General features: G+C 46.7%; 1 protein-coding gene across 1 annotated transcript in view; it reads left to right on the top strand.

Moving 5' to 3' along the window:
- Positions 1 to 25,000, top strand: part of pard3ba (par-3 family cell polarity regulator beta a) — a 343,229-nt gene that overhangs the window by 76,814 nt on the left and 241,415 nt on the right. The window contains exon 4 of the mRNA XM_063211618.1: positions 8,280 to 8,449. Within this exon, the coding sequence (XP_063067688.1) occupies positions 8,280 to 8,449 (170 nt within the window). The remainder of the gene's footprint in view (positions 1 to 8,279; positions 8,450 to 25,000) is intronic.

Below are 25,000 nucleotides of genomic sequence, written 5' to 3'. Positions count from 1 at the left end.
TGTCTTCTCTTGTCACTTGGAAGTAAACATGCCACCCAGACTCTTTGAAGATTCACATTCATTTAGGTCATAGTTATTAAGTCAAATGCTTGACATCTAGTTGCCTAGCTACCAAGAAGTGTCGTGCCATGCTAGAACTGGTACTGCCATCTTGAGATCATCAACTGTTGTAAGCATTAGCAGAACCTTTTGGATTTTTGAGAGTAAAACATGCCAAGTATGTACAGTTTAAGTTTGTTTGACTACCCTGACCTGGATAAAAACGAACCTCCACAGACATGCCCTGACCTTCACTCCATCACACATCCAGGTAAACATGCTACTCTGGGCCCACCCACTTATACTGGTCCGTCTATATCAGTGCAGCAACAGAGATGGATAACATGATGATGGACTAAGACAAAAAAATTAAATTAGATAAAACGATACATAGATATAACAACAATAATAGTTAATACTGTGCTTTCGTTACCATCAGTTTTCGTGAAGCTACAACTAGTGTTAACACATTATATTAGGTTTAATCTGAACATACCTCTCTACTCAACTCTCAACCCTCAGATGCAAGCAGCACTGTGGATAATATAAGGTGTTGGTACATTCTTTGTTAAATGTACTCGGGTAATTCAACAAGCCAGTTGAAAAAAAAAATGAACATGAGCATTCATATTGAACATTTATAATGAATATTCATATTGTATTTGTATTTTGCTCCTCTGTAAAAAAGAAGACAATCTTTACTTCTTTACTTGAAGCTTCTTTGCACAAAAATAGACCTGATGTGTGCGGATTGTCTTCATTTTTACAGATTTTTTTCTGAATCCTGCACCTTCTAAACAGATGAGCGGTGGCCTATCACAACTTAAGTTATTTTGCTCCTCTGACATGCTACCAAGAGCTGTAGTGCCCGCTTCCAGCTGGTACGACTGTCTTCACCAGTCGGGTAACGTCAGGAGAAGCAGGCCCTGCAGGTCATAGAGGGCCGCGGGCCGGATGCTTCTGTTTGTTTAAAAACCATATAAACAAGTACCAGCCGCTGCTGAGGATCAAGGCCAGGGACGTACCCGTGTACCCACAGGCGTCTGTCTCTGTCTATGTGTGTGTGTGTTTTGAGAAAGAGAGAGAGTGACCTTCTCCTTAACCCCCGTGCGCATAAAACTGACTAATTTCTTCTCTCACCGGTGACAAAGTCATAAACACACACACACACACACACACACACACACACACTTACACACACTTACACACACACACACACACACACACACACACACACACACACACACACACACACACACACACCACGGAATTCCTTACGAAATCCTAAGGTATTTCTCCCGGAGACTGGTATCATGTTCCAGAGGGCGAAAATACCAAAGCATTGGACAGTAGGCTACATTTAACATTGGCCCGTAAATAGTCATTATGGTCATACCTTTGGAACATTCTGATCATGGCAGGAATGCAGGAATCTAGAATTATCATCTAGGAACTACAATTATTTCTTCCTCCTCTTTGGCTTGCCCTGTGTGCTATCTTGGTATTGAGTCCTGAAGCCCCTACAGTTGCCGCTCTGAGACGTGCGTGTGTGTTTGTGTGGGTGTGCGTGCGTGTGTGTGCGTTACATTGTCGAATCATGAAGCACCTAGCCTGTATTGAGACCTGTTGGGAGGGTGCGTACGTGCGTGCGTGCGTGCGTGCGTGTGCGTGTGTGTGTGTGTGTGTGTTACATTGTCGAATCATGAAGCACCTAGCCTGCATACAGAACTGTTGGGAGGGGCGCGGTCGATGATGCGTTGAGACCTGTGATTATACAGTGGGGTGCCTCTGTGCTTATGAGACAGTGTTGCTTTCTCCCTGGTGGTGTCGTTCCTGGTTCACGGTGCCGTTGCCAGAGAGGTGTGGTTGGGACAAGAGTGGAAAAGGAACATTGTATTTTTTCCTGTGGGAAGTCTCTTGTTTTCTTGTTCTCGTCTGCTTCTTCGAAAGGGCTGTTATGATGACCTGTACAGGCCTCTACAGTAGGCCATGTATTGTGCTGCAGACAGTTCTCTCTCTGCTCATCTTACCTGGTGGCCTTTCTTCATTCATTGCTCTCATATTCTCTAACAATGTCTGCTTATTTAGCCCTCTTTCCTCTGTACACATACACAGACATACACACAAACATACACACACACACATACACACACACACATACACACACACATACGCACGCACGCACACACGCACGCACACACGCACGCACACAGAAACAGAGACACACACACACACGCACATGCGAAAACACACACACGTACACGCACACGCACACGCACACACATGCACACGCATAGACACGCGCACACAAAGCCAAATTTGTCTGCTTTGTCCACGTACATTTGCCTCCCTTATTGACTGCACTGAAGACTATAGACACTACCATCCATACTCTCCAGCAGTGCTTTGCTGACTACAGTCACTTGCCGAAAACTCTAGAGTAGAGATACTTAAAGAATCTCTGGTTTCAGGTAGGTCTTCCTGAACACTTCTTACGGGTGACTTTGTTGGACAAAGTTTTGTCCCATTGAAACTTTTCATCCTCCATCCACTCATCCTCCACACCACAATCACAATCGCAAATTTTCCTTGAAGGACACGAACATGATCACGCCACTAACGCACATGCACAAAAACAAAACACACACGCGGGACACTTTGTGATGGATCACTACCTCACACACACACACACACACACACACACACACACACACACACACACACACACACACACACACACACACACACACACACACACACACACACACACACACACACACACACACACACACACACACACACACACACACACACGTCACCATCCTCTCTGGATCAGCACTCCCTCCTTCGCTCAATAGGTCAATGACGGGGAGAAAGGGAGAGAAAGCGAGAGAGCGTTGGAGAGAGAGAAAGAAAGCTAGAAGGGGAAAGTGGAGGAAAAACATCCCGTCTGCGATCTCCCCTCATTACGCGCTGAGTGAATTTGTGCCAGTGAGCGCTCGGTCGGCCATCGATGAGGCCGCCTGATTGATTCTGCTGAGAATTTGAGTGTAGACGAGTAGTGAGGGGGATGATTACAAGATTGCGTGTTTGTGTGTCTGAGTGTGTATGTACATGTGCATGTGCGTGTGCGTGGGTTGTTGTGTCTACAGTTTGTGAGTTCATGCCTTGAGTTGAAATGTGTGTTGTTTCGTATGCTCTCTCTCTTCTTTTCCTTTGTGTGAGTGCGTGTGCGTGTATGAGTGTGTGCGCGCGTGTGTTTTGGATGTGTACTTTTTGCATGTAGTAATTGCAAGAGGCACGTTGTCTCTCTCTCTCTCTCCCTCTCTCTCTCTCTCTCTCTCTCTCTCTCTCTCTCTCTCTCTCTCTCTCTGTCTCTCTCTGTGTGTCTCTCTCTCTCTCTCTCTCTCTCTCTCTCTGTATCTGTCCATTTAATGTCCGTCCATCAGTCTGATCAGTCGACTGGCCCTCTCAGCACACTCCTCTGCTCTGCCTGATTAAAGGAACACTCTGTGGCTGCCAGTCTATGGATTATCCCTTAACGTCTACTTAAGGACTTCACTCTCCGCCGGTATCCATCTATTTCAAGCCCAGCCGATCGCACAGTATTTAAAGTGCTTCAGATCCTTGTTTTTTTCCCTTTTGAAAATGCTGTTTACCACCACATGGAGAGATTCTCGCTCCACTCTCTCCTCTTTTTACCCGTTTTTAATTTGCCTCTGTAGTATTTTTAGTGACTTCTGAATCCCGGGGGCCCTGTGATAAATGCTCTTACCAGTGAGGGAGCATTTGCGCGGAGCCTAATGATTCGCTCTCTCCATGCCGTGCCGGTTTTAATAAGGTTGTGTGCTGTTTGGAAATAGACTGTGTTTTTCGTTACACTTCAGTTTGACTGAGGGGCATTGATTTGGCATTTTGCAGGGGTTGTAATTTGGAGGTGACTTGGGGACAGAGAGTGGTGTTTTTTTTTGGGTTTAATTTGGAGTTTGTCATCAGTGAGGATTTTGAAAGCACTCTTGAAATGCTAAGAATTTCCCCTGCAATTCTGGTGGCGTTTCATGTCAGACAAACACATTCACAAGCCTGAACTGGTGAGTGATGACCTGATTGTGATTGAATCAGGGGAGCCAGAGAGGGTTATGTGTTTAGTTTCCATACTCAAATATGAAGGTAAAACCACACACCTTGAAGTCGTAATATGGCCCTGGTTAATTCCGCTGACTCCCTTTAACGCAATCCATGTCTGTGGTAGCCTCAGCCCAGAGTTAAAAATCCTCCCTGGAATCAGGACCAATTGAAAATTAGCTTTTACCAATGGCTGATGGGATGGATTTAGGGAGATGATGCATTTATAAAGCGCCTTTCTACTCCTTGGAACACTCAACGCGCTTTACATCATATGTCTGACCTTCACCCATTCACACTCACATTCACACACCGGTGTCAGTGGCTGCCACACAGGGTACCTGCCTGACACCAGGAGCAATTTCAGGCGATGGGATCAGGCAGAGCGGGGCTCGAAACTGCAACCTTCTGTTTGCAGAGCAGGCTACTCTACCACTTGAGCAGTGTTGCCAAGTCCGCTTATTATAAGCGACCTTGGGCTTCTTTTTTTGAGCAGTTTTTTGAGACCAACTAGCAGAGTGTGGCTGGGAACATTAGTAAACTTGCCTACCGAAGCCTCACACAGTATCCGTGCCTCCCATACCCAAAGCAATGCGTTGACTAGGAGCTGGCAAGTTCGAGACCCGAGGGGGAGGGACTGCGCAGGAACACCTCAGATATACAGACAGTGTTTCCCACAGAAATTTTGGAAACTATGGGGGCAGCCGGGATTTTTTTTCCGGGGGGGGGTGTCTTTTGTCACGCAGGCTTTTTTTGGGGGGGGGGGGGGGGGGGGGGGGGGGTGCATTTACATATATATTTTTTAAAAATGCAGTACAGTGAATAATTTCTGTTTACAACACAGTTTCATTCGTCCCTCATGCAGGGGTCTATGTAATGAAAAAAATAATAAAACAAAATAGGAGCAGAGATAAGAATTTAAGAGTACTGTGAAATTGTTAACACATAGACAAAAAGAGTGTAAGAGGGTAGGCTATGCCTTTTCCCCACACACACACACACACACAGGCGTACACATTCTACATGAGGGGTGCTGGTCACAGGGCCAGTTTTTCAAAATTCCTCCAATTGAAAGGGCTGAACAACATATTACACATTTATGTCTATATTCACATTCATTTCTATATACAGCTCAATGTCTCCTCTGCCGTGTCAATGAAGGCCTGTCACCTAACTCATTACAACTGTAAAACAAAGCCTGGGGAGTGTTAGTAAACTCATCCCAACTGTCCCTTCTCTGAAGGTTTTTTTATTGCTCCCAAACCCAAGTTAACTACAACAACTTGACTAGGCTTTTGATCCCTCTGTCTTTCAAGCACTTGTAGTTTTCTATATAGGATGTATTTACTCCAGGAGGAGAATGCGAAGGAAATCGGAAAAACGGAAAACGGAAATTGTAAAAAAAAAAAAAAAAGTAACACATTTTTTTTTTTACATTTTCGGAAACTATGGCGGCCAAATTTAAACTATGGCGGGCCGCCATAGTTTCCTCAATGTATGGGAAACACTGACAGAGACCTTTGACCTGGGATTGGAGTGAACTTTAGAGGAGTGAATGTAACGGAGGCTAATGGCCCGTGTACATCAGGCGCTACCTACACGACCCAGGTAGCTGGGGTGGTTGAAGAAGTTTTGCCATGAATTTGTTTTATTCGCTCTGGATGCTGCACTGACATGTTTGAATCAGCTAATCACAAAATGGATCGGTCTTGACCGCCTGGGACATTCCTCGATATGAACGTTCCAATTGGTCTTCGCCAACCGCGTCATTGCAAATTCACTTAAGATTAGCTTGAGTTTAATCGTCAAAATTCGCCCTGGTCGCTCAAGAAGCTTCGCTCCTGGAGAATTCGCTCTGGTAGCTTTATTTGCCTTCCCTCCATAGAGAAACCATAACTTCCGTAGCGCAGGTCGCTTAGTTCGCCTTCGATGTACACGGGCTTAACTCTCAGAGTGTGGCGTGGGGCTGAGCTATCCGACTGGTCCTTTAGCTCAGTCTGTGGTATAGTGCTGTGACTAACATACCTGAACCGATGCGTTGACTAGGACAAGGTCGAGACTGTTCGGGAACACCTCAGTTAGATGTGCGTGGGTGTGTGTGTGTGTGTGTGAGGTGTGCATGTGTGTGTGCATTGTGGCTTTGCATGAAGTTAGTTGTTGGCCTGGAAAAGTTTGGTGTAGAAAAGGTAGCAAATATAGTCTACTATACCAATAGTTCCTCACGGTTGTCCTCGGACATTATCAGCAAAGCACTGCGTTGTCTCCCATCATCTTAGCAAACATTGTCTTAAGTACTTGCATGAAGTCTACTTTAACCAGATGTAAAGGAATTGTCATGCCCCATGAAAGGGCAGATTTTAAAACAACTAAAGCAGTGGGCTGGCTTAAATGTGCAAAACACAAATACTCTATGCAAGTTTAAAACATTATTGCTTATTAAATATAGATGTGTTACATTGTCGAATCATGAAGCACCTAGCCTGTATTGAGACCTGTTGGGAAGGTGTGTGTGTGTGTGTGTGTGTGTGTGTGTGTGTGTGTGTGTGTGTGTGTGTGTGTGTGTGTGTGTGTGTGTGTGTGTGTGTGTGTGTGTGTGTGTGTGTGTGTGTGTCCAGTGTGTGTGTGTGTCCAGTGTGTGTATCCAGTGTGTGTGTGTGTGTACATTTATGCAGAGTTTGTGTTGGTATGCTGTGTGTGTGCGTGCGTGCGTGTGTTCATGTTCATGTTCATGTTCATTTATGCGTAGTGTGTGTGAACAGTTCTGCGTATGAGTGTGAGGGATGTATATGAGTCTGCCCCTAAGGGCTGTTTTGGGTGGTGTTTCACTATGCATTAGTTTTTCCCCCTTAGAGCAGCTGGATGGTGATCTGCACGGGTGTACGAGGTGAAACACTGTCTGGGACCAACACACACACACACACACACACACACACACACACACACACACACACACACACACACACACACACACACACACACACACACACACACACACACACACACACACACACACACACACACACAAGCACACACACAAGCACACACACACACACACACACACACACACTGTACGTTCACACACACCACACACAAACACACTCACACACACACCACACACACACTGTACGTTTACACACACACACACACACACACACACACACACACACACACACACACACACACACACACACACACACACACACACACTGTACGTTTACACACACACACACACACACACACACACACACACACACACACACACACACACACACACACACACACACACACACACACACACACGGTTCTCTCCTGGTAGACACTGCATAACTATTCAAGCATTTCCAGCCCGTGGGCTTCTTTGCCTTTATGCAATGTGCCCAGACAAACACCATTGTTTGTGCTATTGTCCCACTCAAGGGAGAAATGATTCACCCACCCCGAATAATTATCCGCCAGACGTGTGTGTGTTCTGTTTGGGTAGGAGTAAGAGAATGGATGGGTTTTAAGTGTTTCTTTTGGCCATTTTTCTTCTTTTTAATCTCTTCCTGTCTTTTTAATCTCCCATCCTGCATTTTTTCTCCTTTCTCTTGTTTGGCCCCTCATCACCCCTGTCAACCTCTTTCCCATCCTTTCACCCTCCCTCCCTCCCTCCCTCCCTTCACCTCTCCCTCCTTTCTCTGTCCTGCCGCCTCTCCTTTTGTCACTCTCACCGTCTCTCCTTCTCGTGACTCCCTTTTCTCCCCCCCCTCCTCCCTCCTTTCCTCCCTCCCTCCTTTCCTCCATCCTTTCCTCCCCTGTCTTTGTCTTGTCTCACATCATTCTAATCAATGTCTCTAACTCATTCTCTTTTCTCATCTTGTTGTTCTTCCTCACTTCAGAATCACTCAGAATCATTTTGGATATGAAAAGTATATGCCAAATGCGTTTTGTGTTTTATATTAGTTTACATTTTACAGTCATTGTTCCTAACTCCCATCTCTCTCTCCCTCTCTCTCTCTCTCTCTCTCTCTCTCTCTCTCTCTCTCTCTCTCTCTCTCTCTCTCTCTCTCTCTCTCTCTCTCTCTCTCTCTCTCTCTCTCTCTCTCTGCCGTCTCTCTGCCTTCTCTCTACCTCAGATACGCCCCTGCTGGTGAGAAGTAGCAGTGACTCTGCCCTTGCCCCCCAGCCGGAGAGCGAGACGCCGGAGCCCCCGCCACAGAGCCCTGACAGCAGCCCTCCTCCTCCTCCTCCTGGCCCGGCCCCGGCTCCACTCCTGGTCCTGCCCCCAGCACCATCCATAGGACCGGTGAGGCTCACTGGGAAAGGGTGGGTGGTTAAGGGGAGGGTTGAGGGAACAGTATCCAGCCACCCAGTGTGCGATTTGTTGTAAAACCAGAAGGGGGGATATGTTTCAGATTGTAAGCAATTTCAATGGAATTACATTGAACTGTGATAAAATATTGTAGAAAAGTGTAAAAGTGGTGATATCAAGACCAGCAGGGGGGACAATCCCTCCCATCCCCCCCTAAAAATCTCACCCTGCAGCCACCTGCCCCAACTGTGGGGAGACTTACTGCGAAGGAGGGTGGGGAGAGAGGCAAGGGTTTAGGGAGCTGTGTCCAGCCACTGGTTTTCCAGCCTTCAGCTACCAGCACAATCACTGTTGTTACTGGCTGTGAAGAATATATGGGTGGTTAAGCAAGAGTTTGGGGACAGTATGTATCCAGCCACCGGGGGAGAAGGATAAACAGATGGAGTGGGTAAGGGAGGTGTTTGGGGACCATATCTAGTCACCGGCCCCAGCAATGATGACATTGACTGGGAGAGGGAGGGTCTGTGGGTGGTCATCACCGGTGTGACTGACTGTGAAGGAGAGTTATTAAAGTGACACTGTGTGAGATGTTTAGTTGTTCATTTCCAGAATTCATGCTACCCATTCACTAATGTTACCTTTTTCATGAATACTTACCACCACCATCAAATTCTAAGTATTCATTATGCCTGGAAAAAAATAGCATTTTCATACATGAAAAGGGGGATCTTCTTCATGGTCCGCCATTTTGAATTTACAAAAATAGCCATTTTTAGCTGCAAAAATGACTGTACTTGGGCTATAATACAAAATGTTAGTTTATTACTTAGTAAACTTTTATGAAACGATCAAATTTGGCAATAGACAGCCCAGTTTCAATGAGCAGCATAGTTGCAGTACCTTTTTTGACCATTTCCTGCACAGTGTACCTTTAAGCAAGGCTTTGGGAACAGTATTTAGATGGAGGTTGGATGGGGTAAAGGAAGTGTTTAGGGACCATATTTAGCCATTGGCCCCAGGACAGGAGAGACTGGCTAGGATGGGGAGGGTTGGTGGTGGCAAAGGTGCAAACCAATTATCCCAGCACTGTTGTGCTTGACTGAGAAGGAGGAGGCTGGTGGGCGGGTAAGGGGAGGGCTTGGAAATGATATCCATCTACCTGTTCCAGCACTGGGGAGAGGAGGGTGTGTGTGCATGTGTGTGTTTGGGTGAAGAGAGGTAGGTACAGGGTACTGCATTTAGATTCTGCTTTGAGTTTCAGTATAGGAAAAACAATTATGAATGGACAAAAAGACTCCTGGTGAGTGGGAAGGATTGATAGTTGATTGATTTGAAGGGTTGGGGGGAGTGTCCAACCACCAGCCACTGTGCTTTCGGAATTTAGTTTTTAGGCTATTTTGTAAATATGGTAATTTGACCTGACCAACCTTTACCGCAGAAATACACCAGCGGCTATCTGAGCGAGTCGAGCAAAGGAAGTAATTGACTTTGTATTGAGTCGAGAGACAAAAGCGATTCTGGAGACTAGAGCGATTTGCGCGACGAGCGCGACAATTTGAAGTTGAAATCTTTTCAACTTTCTATGACGCGGTTCGGCGACAAGCCGCGACAGCCAATGACTGTATAGAGGTCAGTGACCACAGCCAATGGGAATGCTTGAATGCTTTGCCTTCTGCCTGTACGGACATACTCTAGTCTCCTCAATCTCTCGTATCGCTTGCTGCTACACTCTGTCGCTTGAATTGCGTCGCCGCTGGTGTATCTCTGCGGTAAGAAAGTGCAACTGACCAGGGGGAAAAGTTTTGGATGTGGCTGGGTGTGGTTATGGTTACCCAAGGATAGCAGACTTGGTGTGGGAAGAGAAGACCTGAAAAGAATCAAACACAGCCATAAACGAATGGAATGGTGTGGTTTTGAGTAAGATATGAAATAATATATTTGTCTTTAGTTCGTTTCTCTGAATTTTTAACAAAGTCTAATGTGATGGAAACGGTAAGACCATCAACATGAGGCCAAGGCAAAGCTACAAGTCTGGAAAATGTCAGTTTTGTGAATGCACGGGGAAGCCTGGGAGTGTTGGGACTTAAAAGGACCATAAGTAAATGACACAAAGGGGAAAAAAGGAACTGGATAGATAAATAGACGAATAAAAAAGAGGTGTTGAAGATACAAAATGAAAGCGAGCGAGCCAGACAAAAGAGAGAGGAAATGGATAGATAAACAGAGAGATAAGTGTGAAGAAAATACGGTGAGAAGACTAAGGCGAGTCGAAGATATAAAATGAAAATGAGTGAGGTGGACAAAAGAAAAATGAAAGAAGCCAGCACAAGACACACAGGAATTAAAAAAAGAGAGTGTCTGGTGAAAAAAGACGGAAAGAATAAAGAAAAGAAAGAAATGGTTGTCTGGCATGGGCTTAATGGGGTAAGGACAGGCACAGTCCAGCCTTACTCACTCTAATGAAGCTGGCTCTCTCTCCACCTCTCAGGTTGAATCCATCTGCATTCATTAGCAGGATCCTCCTCTCAGCAGGGCCGGCAGCAGCTTTAGCCAGGCCCAGGAAAATGTCCTCTTAAACAGCCCTTCACACAATACATGCAATGTAATCTGAGGACCCAATTCTGCCCCTCCTCCCCCCTCTGTCCCTGGGCCTGGTACCACTGACTTAGTATCAAATGTGGCACTGCCTCGCACTCCACTCGCTCACCCACCCGTCCCCCAATCCACCAATTTATCCATTCCATACCCAGCTCCAATCCGCACCCTACTCCCCCACCATGACCAACCCTACCCTACCATACATCACCCCTGCTCAGTTCCATCCACCTACCCATCTACTCCCTCACCTACAGTAACGCCACCTCAACTCACACTAATAGACGCCAAAGCTTACTGGAACCTGTCATAGTCATGGCAGGTTGTCCACTGTGACATTTTAGCTCTGTCAAGGGTTCCTCATCCACCCATCCATCCACCAACCTGCCCACAGACTCTCAACCCACCATGTTATACCTTTCACTGAGTACCATTCCACTCCCACACCCAGCAGAACCCATCCAGCACCTTCCCACCCACCCGAACTACTGACTTCCCTTCACCAAGCGACCACCCCCTCCCCTCCCTTCCACACTCACCTCTCCCCACCAAGGTCCTCCACTCCCTCACACCAAACACCACCTCACCTGACACTAATGGACACCAAAGCTTGAGACCAGTTGTAACATGTGACATGTCCTCCACCGCCGTGACATTTCGCTGTTGTCATGCTGTAGTCCCTCTGCTTTTACACCCTGATCCCGTCAGGCTAAAAGGTCTTCTCTGGAAGGTGGCAGAGCAATGCACTCTGCTGTAGCAGAGGAATGCACTGGAGGAGGACTTTTAGATGACTAGAGTAGAGTAGAGTAGAGTAGAGTAGAGTAGAGTAGAGTAGAGCAGAGTAGAGCAGAGCAGAGCAGAGTAGAGTACCTTTATTGATCCTTGAGGAAATTAAGATGTCAAGCAGCTTGCCCCTACATACACATAAATATACAGTCAGACTTGCAAAATTTCACACGAAAGCCTACATACAGCCATTACACAGATAAAACATACCGGTATTTCATATAATAATACAAGAGCAACAGATAAAATGCATATCACAGAGCTCACAGCTGTCTTTATACTGGTATTAAGAAAAGATTATCCAAAGAAACACCTTGAGAGATGTTTTTTTCTGTATCGAAGGGCGTTTTCAGTTTCTTGTTGATGTCAAAGTAGATGCCAGTAGGCTTTTTAGATCATTCAGATGTTGGTATTTAATACCAGGAGGCCCACTGTTCCTCTGAGGCAGAACAACGTTGTTGATGAATAGGCACACTCAACTTCCAAATTCGACAAACCTCCACTTTTGGGTGGGTGAGTGGGAATTAAAAATAATAACATTTAAAAAATAAAAAATAAAAATAACAAACCACAATCACATTTTTTTTTCATACTGCAGATTCATTTTGACCGTGCTCACAGTTGTGTTTAGGCAAAACTGTCATCATACCGAGATATATTGTTACACTTCTCATGGTTGTCATCGACATGGTTGTCAAGGTGTCTGGTCGCCGTGGCGTCAGTATCGCTTTGATCAGAAACAAACAAAGATGGATCACTCGGGTGGCTTTCTCTGCCGAGGTCAAAGTTCGTCTATCTGATCTCGTGTGCGCCCCCACCTCCTTACCCCTCCATTATCTGTTGTCGGTCACCCTATACTCCCCTCTTCCTTTCCTTTAGATATCATTTTCTGACAGCCCCTTCACCCCACTCTTGCCACCATAGTCTTGTCCAGATCTGTTCATCCCCCCAGCCCCAACCCCACAGACACGTATTCTTTCCTGAAGCTATCATTTTTTCTGATATTTTTTCCCTTTTTCCCTTGTCATCATCATCTCTGTTGTTTGCTTTTTGGAAAGCAATTGCTTTCTGTATCGCTGTTCGCTGTTTTTTCTATTTATCTATCCATCTATCCATCTATGCCACAGCTGAGACCCTCCTCTTTCCTTTCTTTTTTTATTCTCCTCCCCCTCCTCCCCTCCACCTCTCTTTCAGTCTCCCTCTCTCTCTCCCCCTCTCTCCCTCCTGCTTGGAGATTCTTCCATCTCGGGCTGCTGTGGCTATGTGGCTCTCGTTTAATTTCTCATTTCATTGCACTTTCTCCGTTCTTTTTTTGCTCCCCTCTCTCTTTCCGCTGTCAGTCTTCCTCTGCACCTGTGGCACTCTTACGCCACACACACACACACACACACACACACACACACACACACACACACACACACACACACACACACACACACACACACACACACACACACACACACACGTACACGTTTTTGTGCACACATATACATTAAAGCGCACACACATAAGGGCCTCCACATGAACACAGGGTTGCGTACATGTATGAGAAGACACATGGGTGTACATTCCCCCCCCCCACACACACACACACAAATACACACATTGTGTGTGCACAAACACACATACATGGAGAAATAGACAGACATACAGTCAGACAGACATACAGTCAGACAGACATGCAGTCAGACAGACATGCAGTCAGACAGACAGACAGACAGACAGACAGACAGACAGACGCGCAGTCTCACACGCAGTCAGACACACAGTCAGACACGCAGACAGGCAGACATGCAGACAGACATGCAGACAGACAGACAGACAGACATGCAGACAGACAGACAGACAGACAGACACGCAGACATGCAAACAGACACGTAGTCAGTCAGACAGACACGCAGTCAGTCAGACAGACACGTAGTCAGTCAGACAGACACGCAGTCAGTCAGACAGACACGCAGTCAGACGACAACACAAACATAGACAACACACACACACACACAGACAACTCACACAAACACACACGCACACACACACACACACACACACACACACACACACACACACGCACAGGGATTTTTGTGTCCACGTACACAACACAAAACTACATACACATGAGGGAGCATAATGCAGACATGGTCAAACACACACACTGATGCGTGAGCACATACATGAGGGGAGACACACATGCACACACACACCGACACTCACACCGACACAAACACACACACACACACACACACACACACACACACACACACATACACGCACGCACGCACACACACACACACACACACCCATTTGCTCGCACACTGAATTTACGCTGCCACGCAAGTGTTTTCACACACACACACACACACACACACACACACACACACACACACACACACACACACACACACACACACACACACACACACACACACACACACACACACACACATACACACACACACACACACACACACACACACACACACACACACACACACACACTCATTTGCTCCCACACTGTCTTTACGCTGCCACGCAAACTCAGTACTCGTACACATAGGCACAACACGCACAATCACACACTCTTTTGCACACTCACACTTGTTCCACACTTATGTGCACACACACACACACACACACACACACACACACACACACACACACACACACACACACACACACGCACACACACACACACACACACACACACACACACACACACACACACACACACACACACACACACACACACACGCACACGTGTATTTCCAGATTCCAGAGATTTACAGATCAGGTCATACAGACTCACCCTGTCCCCACTCTGTGTGATGCATCACAGGAAAGGATAGCAGGAGGAGGGGAAAGGACTTATACATCCTCGCATACATTCTCTATATCTGTCTCTGATTCTGTCTCTTTCTGGCTTTCTTTCTCACTCTGTCTCTTTTCCTCTCTTTTCTTCTCTTTTCTCTTCTTCTCTTCTTTCTCTCTCTCTCTCTCTCTCTCTCTCTCTCTCTCCCTCCCCCCTCCCTCTCTTTTGCTCTCTCTCCATCTCTTTCCGTCGTTCCCTGCCCTTTCCCCCCCTTTATTTGCCTCTCTCTCTCTGTTCTACCTCTTCTTCTTCTGCGTATGTTTGTCTGAGGCCCCTCCTGTTCCAGTCTTGTGTGGTTGCCAGGTCTCCCCCCTGCCACACTGCATCCTTGTAACTCCCTCCCTCACACACACACACGCGCGCGCGTGCGCACACGCGCACACACACGCGCGCACACACACACACACACACACACACAAATACACACACACACACACACACACACACACACACACACACACACACACACACACACACACACACACACACACACACACACACACACACACACACACACCACTCCTCCACCTTCACTCTCTCCATCCTGTACACCCTCCACTCCTCCTTCACCCTCCACTTTCCCTTCACCCTCTCCACTCCTCCCGCATTGCTCCCTCCATCCACAATTACTCCCTCCATCTTGTCCACCCCTCTGCTCAACCCCCCACCCCAACTCAGCTCTCTCAAACGTTTCCTCCTCCTTCTCTGCACGCTCTCTCCTCTCTCACCATGCATATCTTATTTTTGTCCCTCCCTCTGCTTCCTCCCTTCCTCCATGCCTCCACTCCTCCTTCCTCTCTTCCCTTCAACTCTTCCGTCCTCTCCTCTCCTCCCCTCCTCTCATCCATCCTCTCCTCCTCACCACTCCTTCACTCCCCACCCCACCCATTCTCCATCCATCCTCTCCTCCTCTCCCCTACACTCCCCCATCCTCTCCTTCCCAGCTCCACTCGTCCATGCTGTCCTCCCCTTCATCCATTCTCTCCTCCCCTTCTCCTCTCCATTCTCTCCTCTTCTCCATCCCTCCTCCCCTCCCCTCTTCTATCCATCCTCTCCTCTCCTCCCCTCCCATTCGTCCAGTTCAGTTGCTGGCTCCCGTCCTCTCCTCTCCGTCCTGGGCCTGTGTGCCTGTTTCATGTGAAGCCCTTTCATGTGGCTCCCCTAAACCTGGCCGGAGACCACATCCCGAAATCTCAGCCAGCCTTCAAAGTGTTTCTTTTTTATACCCTTTTTTTAATTTCAGGGAAATTTCCCAAAGGTTAGAGGAGTAATTGAACTTGTCCTGTTTAGATCTCAGAATCTTTCCGGAACTGTGTGTGCGTGTGCGTCTGTGTGTGTGTCTGTGTGTGTCTGTGTGTGTCTGTGTGTGCCTGTGTGTGTCTGTGTGTGTCTGTGTGTGTCTGTGTGTGTCTGTGTGTGTCTGTGTGTGTGTGTGTGTGTGTGTGTCTGTGTGTCTGTGTGTGTGTGTGTGTGTGTCTGCGTGTGCCAGGCAGGGACTCGTGGCAGAAGTAAAAACGAAATGGCCAGACGGAGCGGAAATGAAATTATTTGGCAGGCTCCTCTTCTGTCCTGGATGCATTCGTCATAATATTTTAGCCATTGTTTAAAGCCATGTCTGTTCTTTTGTGTCTGTCAAATATGCCCGGGTTTGAATCCTCCAGGCCTCATTATGACTCAAAATCATCACCGTAAAAAACAAGAAAAAAAGCAACAACCACCAAAGACTTGGAAAACAGACAAGATTTTTGAAAACCTAATTCTCAATGGCTTATATTTCAGCTTGTGTTTCCATTATGCTTGTTTAAAGGACTATTAGCCAAGCGGCGGTGAATGTTTGGAGATGATGTAACGTGGCCTGACATTACGCTGACCCTCTGCTGGCCCCAAACAGAACACATTTTTACAGAGTCTATTCCTGCTGAAGCCTGTCTGGCCGGCCGGGGAGTTGGAGCAGCTGCTGTGTGTTTTTACCGTTTTGCTTGGCACAGCACAGCACAGCACAGCGCAGCACAGCGGAGGGCCCTGTCCATGGGTCTCTCCCCATCAGTGGATAACCACAGTAGTCAGCTCTCTGTTCTTCCTCTGTTGTCTCTTCTTTGCGTCGTCTCCACTTTTTTGGTACAGAAACTACTCTAGTCAGTTCTATTCTGTTTTCCACTCCCTTCCTTCTCTTGTCTCCTCCTTGTCGGAGCTCTCCTCTCCTCTCCTCTCCTCTCCTCTCCTCTCCTCTCCTCTCCTCTCCTCTCCTCTCCTCTCCTCTCCTCTCCTCTCCTCTCCTCTCGGAAAGCACAGTAGTCCATCTTGCTTTCAGCACTCTTCTCCCCCTCTCAGCTGAACAGCGGAGTTCTTAACTTGAAGGACAACACCGGAGCAGCACAGATGTAATTCTTTGTGTTTTTTATTCAAGTGCACAACATGACTAACGTTTCGATGGTTATACCATCTTCATCAGAGTCCATGAGTGGAATGGAGAGAAGAGCCTAATTATCTGAGGCCCTGATTCAGCAGGTGTAGGCCTATGCACCGTGGCATTAGGCTATTGGTCCTTCTCCCAAAGTCTCACTCAGGTTGCCACAACTATTTACAAAAACAAAACTATTTACAAAACTATTTACACAAACTATTTACATAAACAAAAACAATGCACATATAAAGATGCAAATATAAAAAAATACATATGAAAAAAGGGAACAAAGAAAGGAATCCCAAAAGCCCTATAATTGGAAAAGAAATAAACATATAGCCCACCAGATTTAAGAGTAGACCATTAACACCAGTAAAGGTACAGGATCATAACTTTAGGTGTATATCGCTCTAACATTACAGAAAACAAGACAAGCTCAGCTCCTCATTGAGGCCAGAGGGTTCGAGTGAATTCAGCGTATATATCCAAAAGCGAGGAACTACCCTCAAAGAAGGTGGATCTAACAAGAAGCGTAATTTTGTTTCTTTTCCGGTATCCACTTTATGTCGGGTGAACGCCCCTTTAGGAGACCTTCGGTTAGGAGACCTTCGGAGTCCTGTGGTTGAGAATCAATTGAAGTCCCCTTAGCGCTGTAGATGGCGGTAGCGCTCGTCTTGTGCAAACACCTCTAAAAGAGAAGAAGAAGGGGGACAACGCCCCCTTAGGAGACCCAAATTGAGCACGCGCTTTTGCATTGAGTGGCCGTGTTTTGCGTTATCTTGGTTTGATTCAGTATTTTTGCTACCCTTTTGTCTGAACAGCGGAGTCTTGTGTTTGGACATCTTCCTGACTGTCATCATGTGAGGAGTGAAGGGGGGCGGGGTGTAGGGGGGGGTGAGTAGTGGGGTTAGGAGGGTAGGTAGCTAGGCAGGCAATCTCCCCAGCTCCTCTCAGAGAGTGTGAAAGGTAGTGAAGCCAGGTGGAAGATACCCGAGGATGTTGTGCAATCCAAGTGCACAGGGATGATCTAAACTACTTGGTCACTGTTTACAGAGAGAGCCACAGAGGGATAGAGGTGAGCAAAGAAAGGGAGGGAGAAAGGGAGAAAGGAACATGTGCCACTAGATTGTAGGAAAACCCTGCAGTTTGGAGGTTGAATATATAATCGTTTTCTGTAAATATCTGCCCTAAATGTTAACATTTGAATTTGAAATTTGGAGTTAATGTCAGTAGTTTATGGAAGGAAAGAAAAAAAAAACAATTTTACTCAAGCACATACCTATGATAAGTAGCAAAATCAGATAAACTGACAATTTTGCTGTGGTCTGACTTTTCCGTTATACTCGGAGAAAAGGGGAAGGAGGGAAGGAGGAGAGACTGAAGTAAAAAGGGTCAAGTCTTAGTCTTAGAGAGATGGAGAGGGAGAAAGAAAAGAGGTTGAGAGGGGGTGCAGAGACTCCTTAATTGCTTGCACTGTTGTTTGGCCTCTTTCTCTGTGCTTTTTTTTGCCTTCAGACAAGCTGAGTCTTCTTTTGTGCTCTGCTGTAACACTGTACACATTTAAGTGTTGTGAGGTGAACACACCCATCTGAGCATGCCCATTATCCCCCCCCACTCCACACAAGACCTCGACAAGGCAGTTTCCTTGGAAACACTTACTCGCTCACTAATTAGTGGAGTTGTACCTGAGATTCTTTAAGTATATAGAGATATGCCATTGTAATAGGTTGCTATGGGCACCTAACATGACCAGGTTCCGGTCTGCCTAAAGGGGCGTGTCATAATACTCCTAGCATTGAATAGAACAGTCCTTAGGTCTGCCTAGGTCTGTCTAAAGGGGGATTTCCCCCCCTCCCCCTTGCAATAATAGAACCCGGAAACAATGGGCCAATGGAACCTCTCTCTCTTTCTACTCTCTCTGCTTGTACTGTACTGTAAGGAGGGCCAGTTGAAGCTCAATATTTTTTTTTATTTTTTTGTTCCAAGTGGAGAAGAGTTTGATAAGAGCATTGATGGGCCTGTGTGGTTTGGTTGAATCTGAAATGTCTGGATTATGTTGTCCACAGTGTTGCTTATTAGGATGTGAGGTACCTTTTGAACTTTACAAAGGCTATAGGGCTGAAACTTCGGAACTGGAGCTGTTAAAAAAAGAAAAAAGAAACCCCGCATAGACGTGTGTGACCACAGAAATCTTTAGATGTTTGCGATATGTCCCTATTTATATATATTTTTAGCCTAAGTGTGCGCATCCTTCCCAATCCCTCCCTTGGGACAGACTGAACCTCAACTGAAAAAATTGTTTTTTAAAAATATAATTTTTTATATCAATCATGGGAAATGTTTGGTGCATAATGCATTCAGACATCCTGAAATCACATGTGCCACGAGGTCATACCGATTTGGTCACTTGTAATCTATAACCGGCTTGCTCATTAGTTTTAGGCAGCAGTCAGGGCGCATTAATATTTATACTCGTATACCCGTATCGATTCGCTCGGGCGTGACAATCGAGGCTCAGGTGGCCATGTGGATGGCAGGTGGGACTCTCGGATTTAATTAATCGTTCAGGGAGTATTTTTTCTTTTCGGTGCCAGCCAGACAGTCTTTCTGCCTTCCCAGTCTCCTCTCTTCTCTCTTCTCTCTCTCTCTCTCTCTCTCTCCTCTCTTCTCTCCTTGCCTTTCCCTTCTCCTCTCCTCACCTCTCTTCTCTTCTCTCTTCTCTCCTCCCCTCTCCCTCCTCTCTTCTCTCTCTCCTCTCTTCTCCTCACCTCTCTTCTCTTCTCTCTTCTCTCCTCGCCTCTCCCTCCTCTCTTCTCTCTCTCCTCTTCTCTCTCGTCTCTCTCTCCTCTCTTCTCTCCTTACCTTTCCCTTCTCCTCACCTCTCTTCTCTTCTCTCTTCTCTCCTCGCCTCTCCCTCCTCTCTTCTCTCTCTCCTCTCTTCTCTCTCTGTCTTCTCTCCTCCGTGGATGACTCCTGTGTCCTTGGGGAGTTTGTATTTAGTTAGTGTTCCAGGCCTTCACTGTATCGCTTTTTGATGGCACCTGGTCCAGGAACCAGGCTGCATGTGTTGGATGAAATGAGCAGGTTTGAAAATGGGATGAGATAAAATAAAATTTTATACCTGGTAGATGGTATGTGTAACTATTTTTATAACCAGATTTCATAACCGCATTTGTTTCCTACAGTTAGGAGATAAATATTCAATTTTAGACCCAGTAGATGGTTTGTGTGACTATTTTGTCATTTTTTGACCCTTCTGTCGTATCAGCCAACGGATCAGTCATAATGATTTCCACTCTGTTAACTTAACTTTTAGAGTGTTTGTATCCGTATAAAGGTGGCATTCGGATTTCTTTAAAAAAAAATCACCATTATCTATAACTTAAAAATCATAGCCAATCTGGCTTTGCATAAGCTAGCTAACTGGTGTAATGATTGCAGTTGCATTTGCAGTTGCATATTTTCTGTATTTATGAGCTTATTGTTGCAGCCAAAGATATGGAAAACAAGCACCAGCTGTTTGCTGCTTGGGTGAGCTGAGTTTCATTGACTTGAGAAACACGTAGAGTCCCCATCGAGTTTTCGTCGGTTGATTTCCTGTATGCATTGTTTTTTTTGTGTGTTTTTTTTTTTCAAGAGGAAGGTTTCGTATCCGCAGTGTCGCCGCCTTTTTTTGTCATCCTTGCCAATTAAACCTAACGAAAGTATATTTAGATAGGATATCAGAATCGATTAGACACCAAAATAAGGCCTGTTACACGCCTGTGTAAGCGCCGGCTCGATTATGCGACGACGAGGGGGGAAAACGACCGTATCAAACTCTCGAGATGCCTCTCGAAAAGTCTTTCAGTTCTGCTTTGTTGACTCAGGTAATTGTCAGATGGGGTCCCTGGTGATGACTATCATAAGAGAGAGAGAGTGAGCCAGAGTGGATGAGTGGTTTGGCGTGGCAGGCCTTCGTGTCTCCACGTCCCTCATGGCTGGTGTTTGCAACCCCCCTCCTCCTCCTCCTCCTCCTCCACTGTATTTGTGCCAGATGAAGTCTCTCTCTCTCTCTCTCTCTCTCTCTCTCTCTCTCTCTCTCTCTCTCTCACCTCTCTCTCTCCTCTGTCTCTCTCCCACACCACTGCCTCTGCGTGAAAGTGCGATTATCGGTAATTAAGGTCACACCACCCGATAAACAGCTCGTCGCTTCCTAATTGATTTTTTATGCTACACTGGAATTCTGGGATATGGAAATGAAGCATTTTTTCTCTTTTTTCCCCCCTCTCCTCTATGTGAAGCTTGCCCATTCCCTATAGGCATTCAGGTGAAACCAGTCATGCTCTCTCTCCCTCTCCTCCTCCTCTGCCCCTGCCCCATCCCCCCATATTTCTCTCTTTCCTTCTCTCATTCTTTGTTCTGTTCCTCTGTATCACCTCTGTCTCTGATTTTCATATTCAATATTTTTCCCCCTCATTCCCCCTTTCTTGACACTTCTCTGTTACATCCTGTCTCTCTTTATGCATGTTGCGCTCTCTCATCTCATCATTTTTTTTACACAAACACTGTCCCACCGTCCCCCTCCTCCCTTCTTTCCCTTCTATCACCATCTTCTCATCCTCTCTCTCTCTCTCTCTCTCTCTCTCTCTCTCTCTCTCTCTCTCTCTCTCTCTCTCTCTCTCTCTCTCTCTCTCTCTCTCCTGATACCTCCCCCATTTCTCTCTGTCCCCCTCTCTTTCTCTCTCACACACACACACACACAATCAATTGCTCTTTCCCTCACTCAGTCACTCAGTCTGTCTCTCTTTCTTTCTCTCTCTCTCTCTCTCTCTCTCTCTCTCTCTCTCTCTCTCTCTCTCTCTCTCTCTCTCTCTCTCTCTCTCTCTCTCTCTGTGTGCGTGTGCGTGTGTGCGTGTGCGTGTGTGTGTGTGTGTGTGTGTGTGAGAGAGAGAGAGAGCTCTACCTATCCTGTAGTGCCTGTAGTCCCCTAAGAGCAGCCGTTGGATGGATGTGACAGGGGGTCATGGGTCAAAGTGGAGTACCTTTAAGAGTGTGACCCAGCCCATCGTCCTCACACACACGCACACGCACACGCACACTTGTTGGATAGTCTTTTTCCATGTGTGTATTCACAAGGCTGACATTTATTTAATTACTGAAACCCCAGTCGAAAGCACTTACTGTCACAGAGAAAGGCACACACACACACACACACACACACACACACACACACACACACACACACACACACACACACACACACACACACACACACACACACACACACACACACACGGATGCACAGTAGATGTAGTACACCCTGAAGATGGCTCTTGAGAACTGTGCCTACATGAGGTATACACGCCCGCATGAGTGCACATAGAACTCTTTCATTTAAATGGAGGAGCTGCACTCTTCAGCACGCACGCACGCACGCACGCGCACACACGCCCGTGCGCCCGAGCATGCACACATAGGCTCGCAAGCATGCATATACATACACACGTACACGCACACACACAAACAAAATTCTTTACGGAAAAAAACACAACTCCTCAAGCTAGTATGCAAGCGACACAGCGGGTGCAAAGTTAAAAGTATCCGACAATTTTTTCCTTTAAATGAAGGAGCCTCACTCAGCATTCTCTCTCTCTCTCTCTCTCTCTCTCTCTCTCTCTCTCTCTCTCTCTCTCTCTCTCTCTCTCAGCCTCCCACCTCTTTCTATGTTTTCCTCTTCTCCATATCTGCCCACTCTCCACCCACTCTGACATAATCATTTCTCTCTCTCACACACATTGTGTGTTCATGTACGTGTGTCATTTTTGCGAGCGTTTGTGTATTTGTGTGTGAGAGAGAAGGTGTCATGGTGGGTGTAGGAGCAGAAAATGGAGTCCCCGCACACACTTAGTCATTCACAATTATGTCGGTACAGTAGGAGAGTGTTTCTCATAGTACAAGCTGCCATGATTGCTTGTCTTTTCTGTGTGTGTGTGTGTGTGTGTGTGTGTGTGTGTGTGTGTGTGTGTGTGTGTGTGTGTGTGTGTGTGTGTGTGTGTGTGTGTGTGTGTGTGTGTGTGTGTGTGTGTGTGTGTGTGTGTGTGTGTGTGTGTGTGTGTGTGTGTGTGTGTGTGTGTGTGTGGACACAGGCCTTTTTTCTTTGGTCATGCTTGTGTGAGCAAAGTGCTCCCTAATAGGAGAGAGAGAGAGAGAGAGGAAGAAAGAGAGAGAAAGAGAGAAGGAGAGAAGGAGAGAGAGAGAGATGGGACCAAGGGATTGAGGGGAGGGAGAGATGGGGACAGTAGTAAGGGGGGAGGGGGAGGGATTGAGGGGACAGAGAAAGGGAGGGAGAGAAAGAAAGAAAGGCTGAGGAGGGAGGGGAGGGGAGGGGTGCCAAACAATAGAGGGTCCTCCACGGAGCATGTGTCCCACTGAGGATAATCGCCTGATGGCCTCGGAACTGGGTCACTTTTTGTGTACGTCGTGTTTATCTCTGTGTGTTTTGCGTTTGTGATTGCGTTTATGTGTATGTGTGTTAGTTTGCCCAGTTTTTTGTGTTATAGTAGTAGTATATGTCCATGGCCTGTACTGTATGTGTATTTCTTGTGTCTATGTTGTGTGTGGTTTGTTTGCGTGTTATGTGTCCATTTATGTGCTGCGTAATGCGCATGGGTGATTTTTTTGCGGCTGTATCTGTATGTTGTTTTGTGTGTGATTGCGCGTGTGTTGTTGTCCTCCTATATATATGTGTGTGCTCCATGTCCTCTGTTTGTGGGTAGAAGGGTGCCGGGACAGCGAGACGGGGTTTAGGGAGGATAGAGATGGGTGGGGTCTCTGTGATGGGGCTTGGGGTAGGTGGGGGCGGGGCTTGTGTTGTGGCTTGGGATGCGGGGCTTTAGGTAAACCACATCAGGGAGGGGTGAGGTTGGGGGGGTGGGGGGGTTGGGGTGCTGGTGAATCCCAAGGCCCAGTGGCCATCATTAGACCAGCACGGAATACAGGGATGCGAGCGGAAAGAAAGAAAGAAAGAAAGAAAGAGGGAGGGGAGAGTGAAAAAAAGAGAAGTGGACGGCAAGTGACGGGTCAGAAAGGAGAAACACGACTGACAGTGATTTAGTGGACATGCGCTTTTGACTAGGTTTCGTGTGTAATGTTTCTCCTTTTTATCTATCTATCTATCTATCTATCTATCTATCTATCTATCTATCTATCTATCTATCTATCTATCTATCTATCTATCTATCTATCTATCTATCTATCTATCGATTTATCGATCTATCGATCTATCTATCTGTCTATCTGTCTATCTATGTATCCCATGCTGTCCTACCAGTAGCTGATAACCCCCTTGCCCCCTCCTCCTCCTCCTCTTTCACCCTCCTCCTCTATCCTCCCATCTCATCCCATCCCATCCCGCCCCATCCCTCTCTCCCCTGCGCTAGTTCTCACCCGGGGCTGTGCGCGCTCTCCGTTTGCGTGGCCCGCTCGTTAAAAATAGCCTTCTTTCGCCAGCCAGAGAGGAAGAGAAAAGAGCGATGGACACGCTACATTCGCTGAGAGAGTGAGTGACATGACAGAGGAGTAGGACCCCATCACTTCAGAGAGAGAGAGAAGAGGGAGACGAGAGAGACGAGAGGAACGAGGGAGTAAGAGCCATTTGGGGTGTTTTGATTTCTAATTGTGCTAATGGACTAACGAGCTCTCACTCCCCTCGGGTAGCCATGACAGCAGGGCTTGGGCTTGGGGGCGGGGTGTTGGGAGAAGGGTGTGTGTCTGTGTGTCTGTGTGTGTGTGTGTGTGTGTGTGTGTGTGTCTGTGTGTGTCTGTGTGTGTCTGTGTGTGTCTGTGTGTGTCTGTGTGTGTCTGTGTGTTGGGGATTTGGGGTTGGGTGGGGATCTGGGGGGTATCTAGAGGC

This window comes from Engraulis encrasicolus, chromosome 12 (genome assembly GCF_034702125.1).
Source record: "Engraulis encrasicolus isolate BLACKSEA-1 chromosome 12, IST_EnEncr_1.0, whole genome shotgun sequence".
NCBI classification, from domain to species: domain Eukaryota; kingdom Metazoa; phylum Chordata; class Actinopteri; order Clupeiformes; family Engraulidae; genus Engraulis; species Engraulis encrasicolus.
Note: the sequence above shows the minus strand (reverse complement) of the source record. Positions and strands in the feature narration are given on the sequence as shown.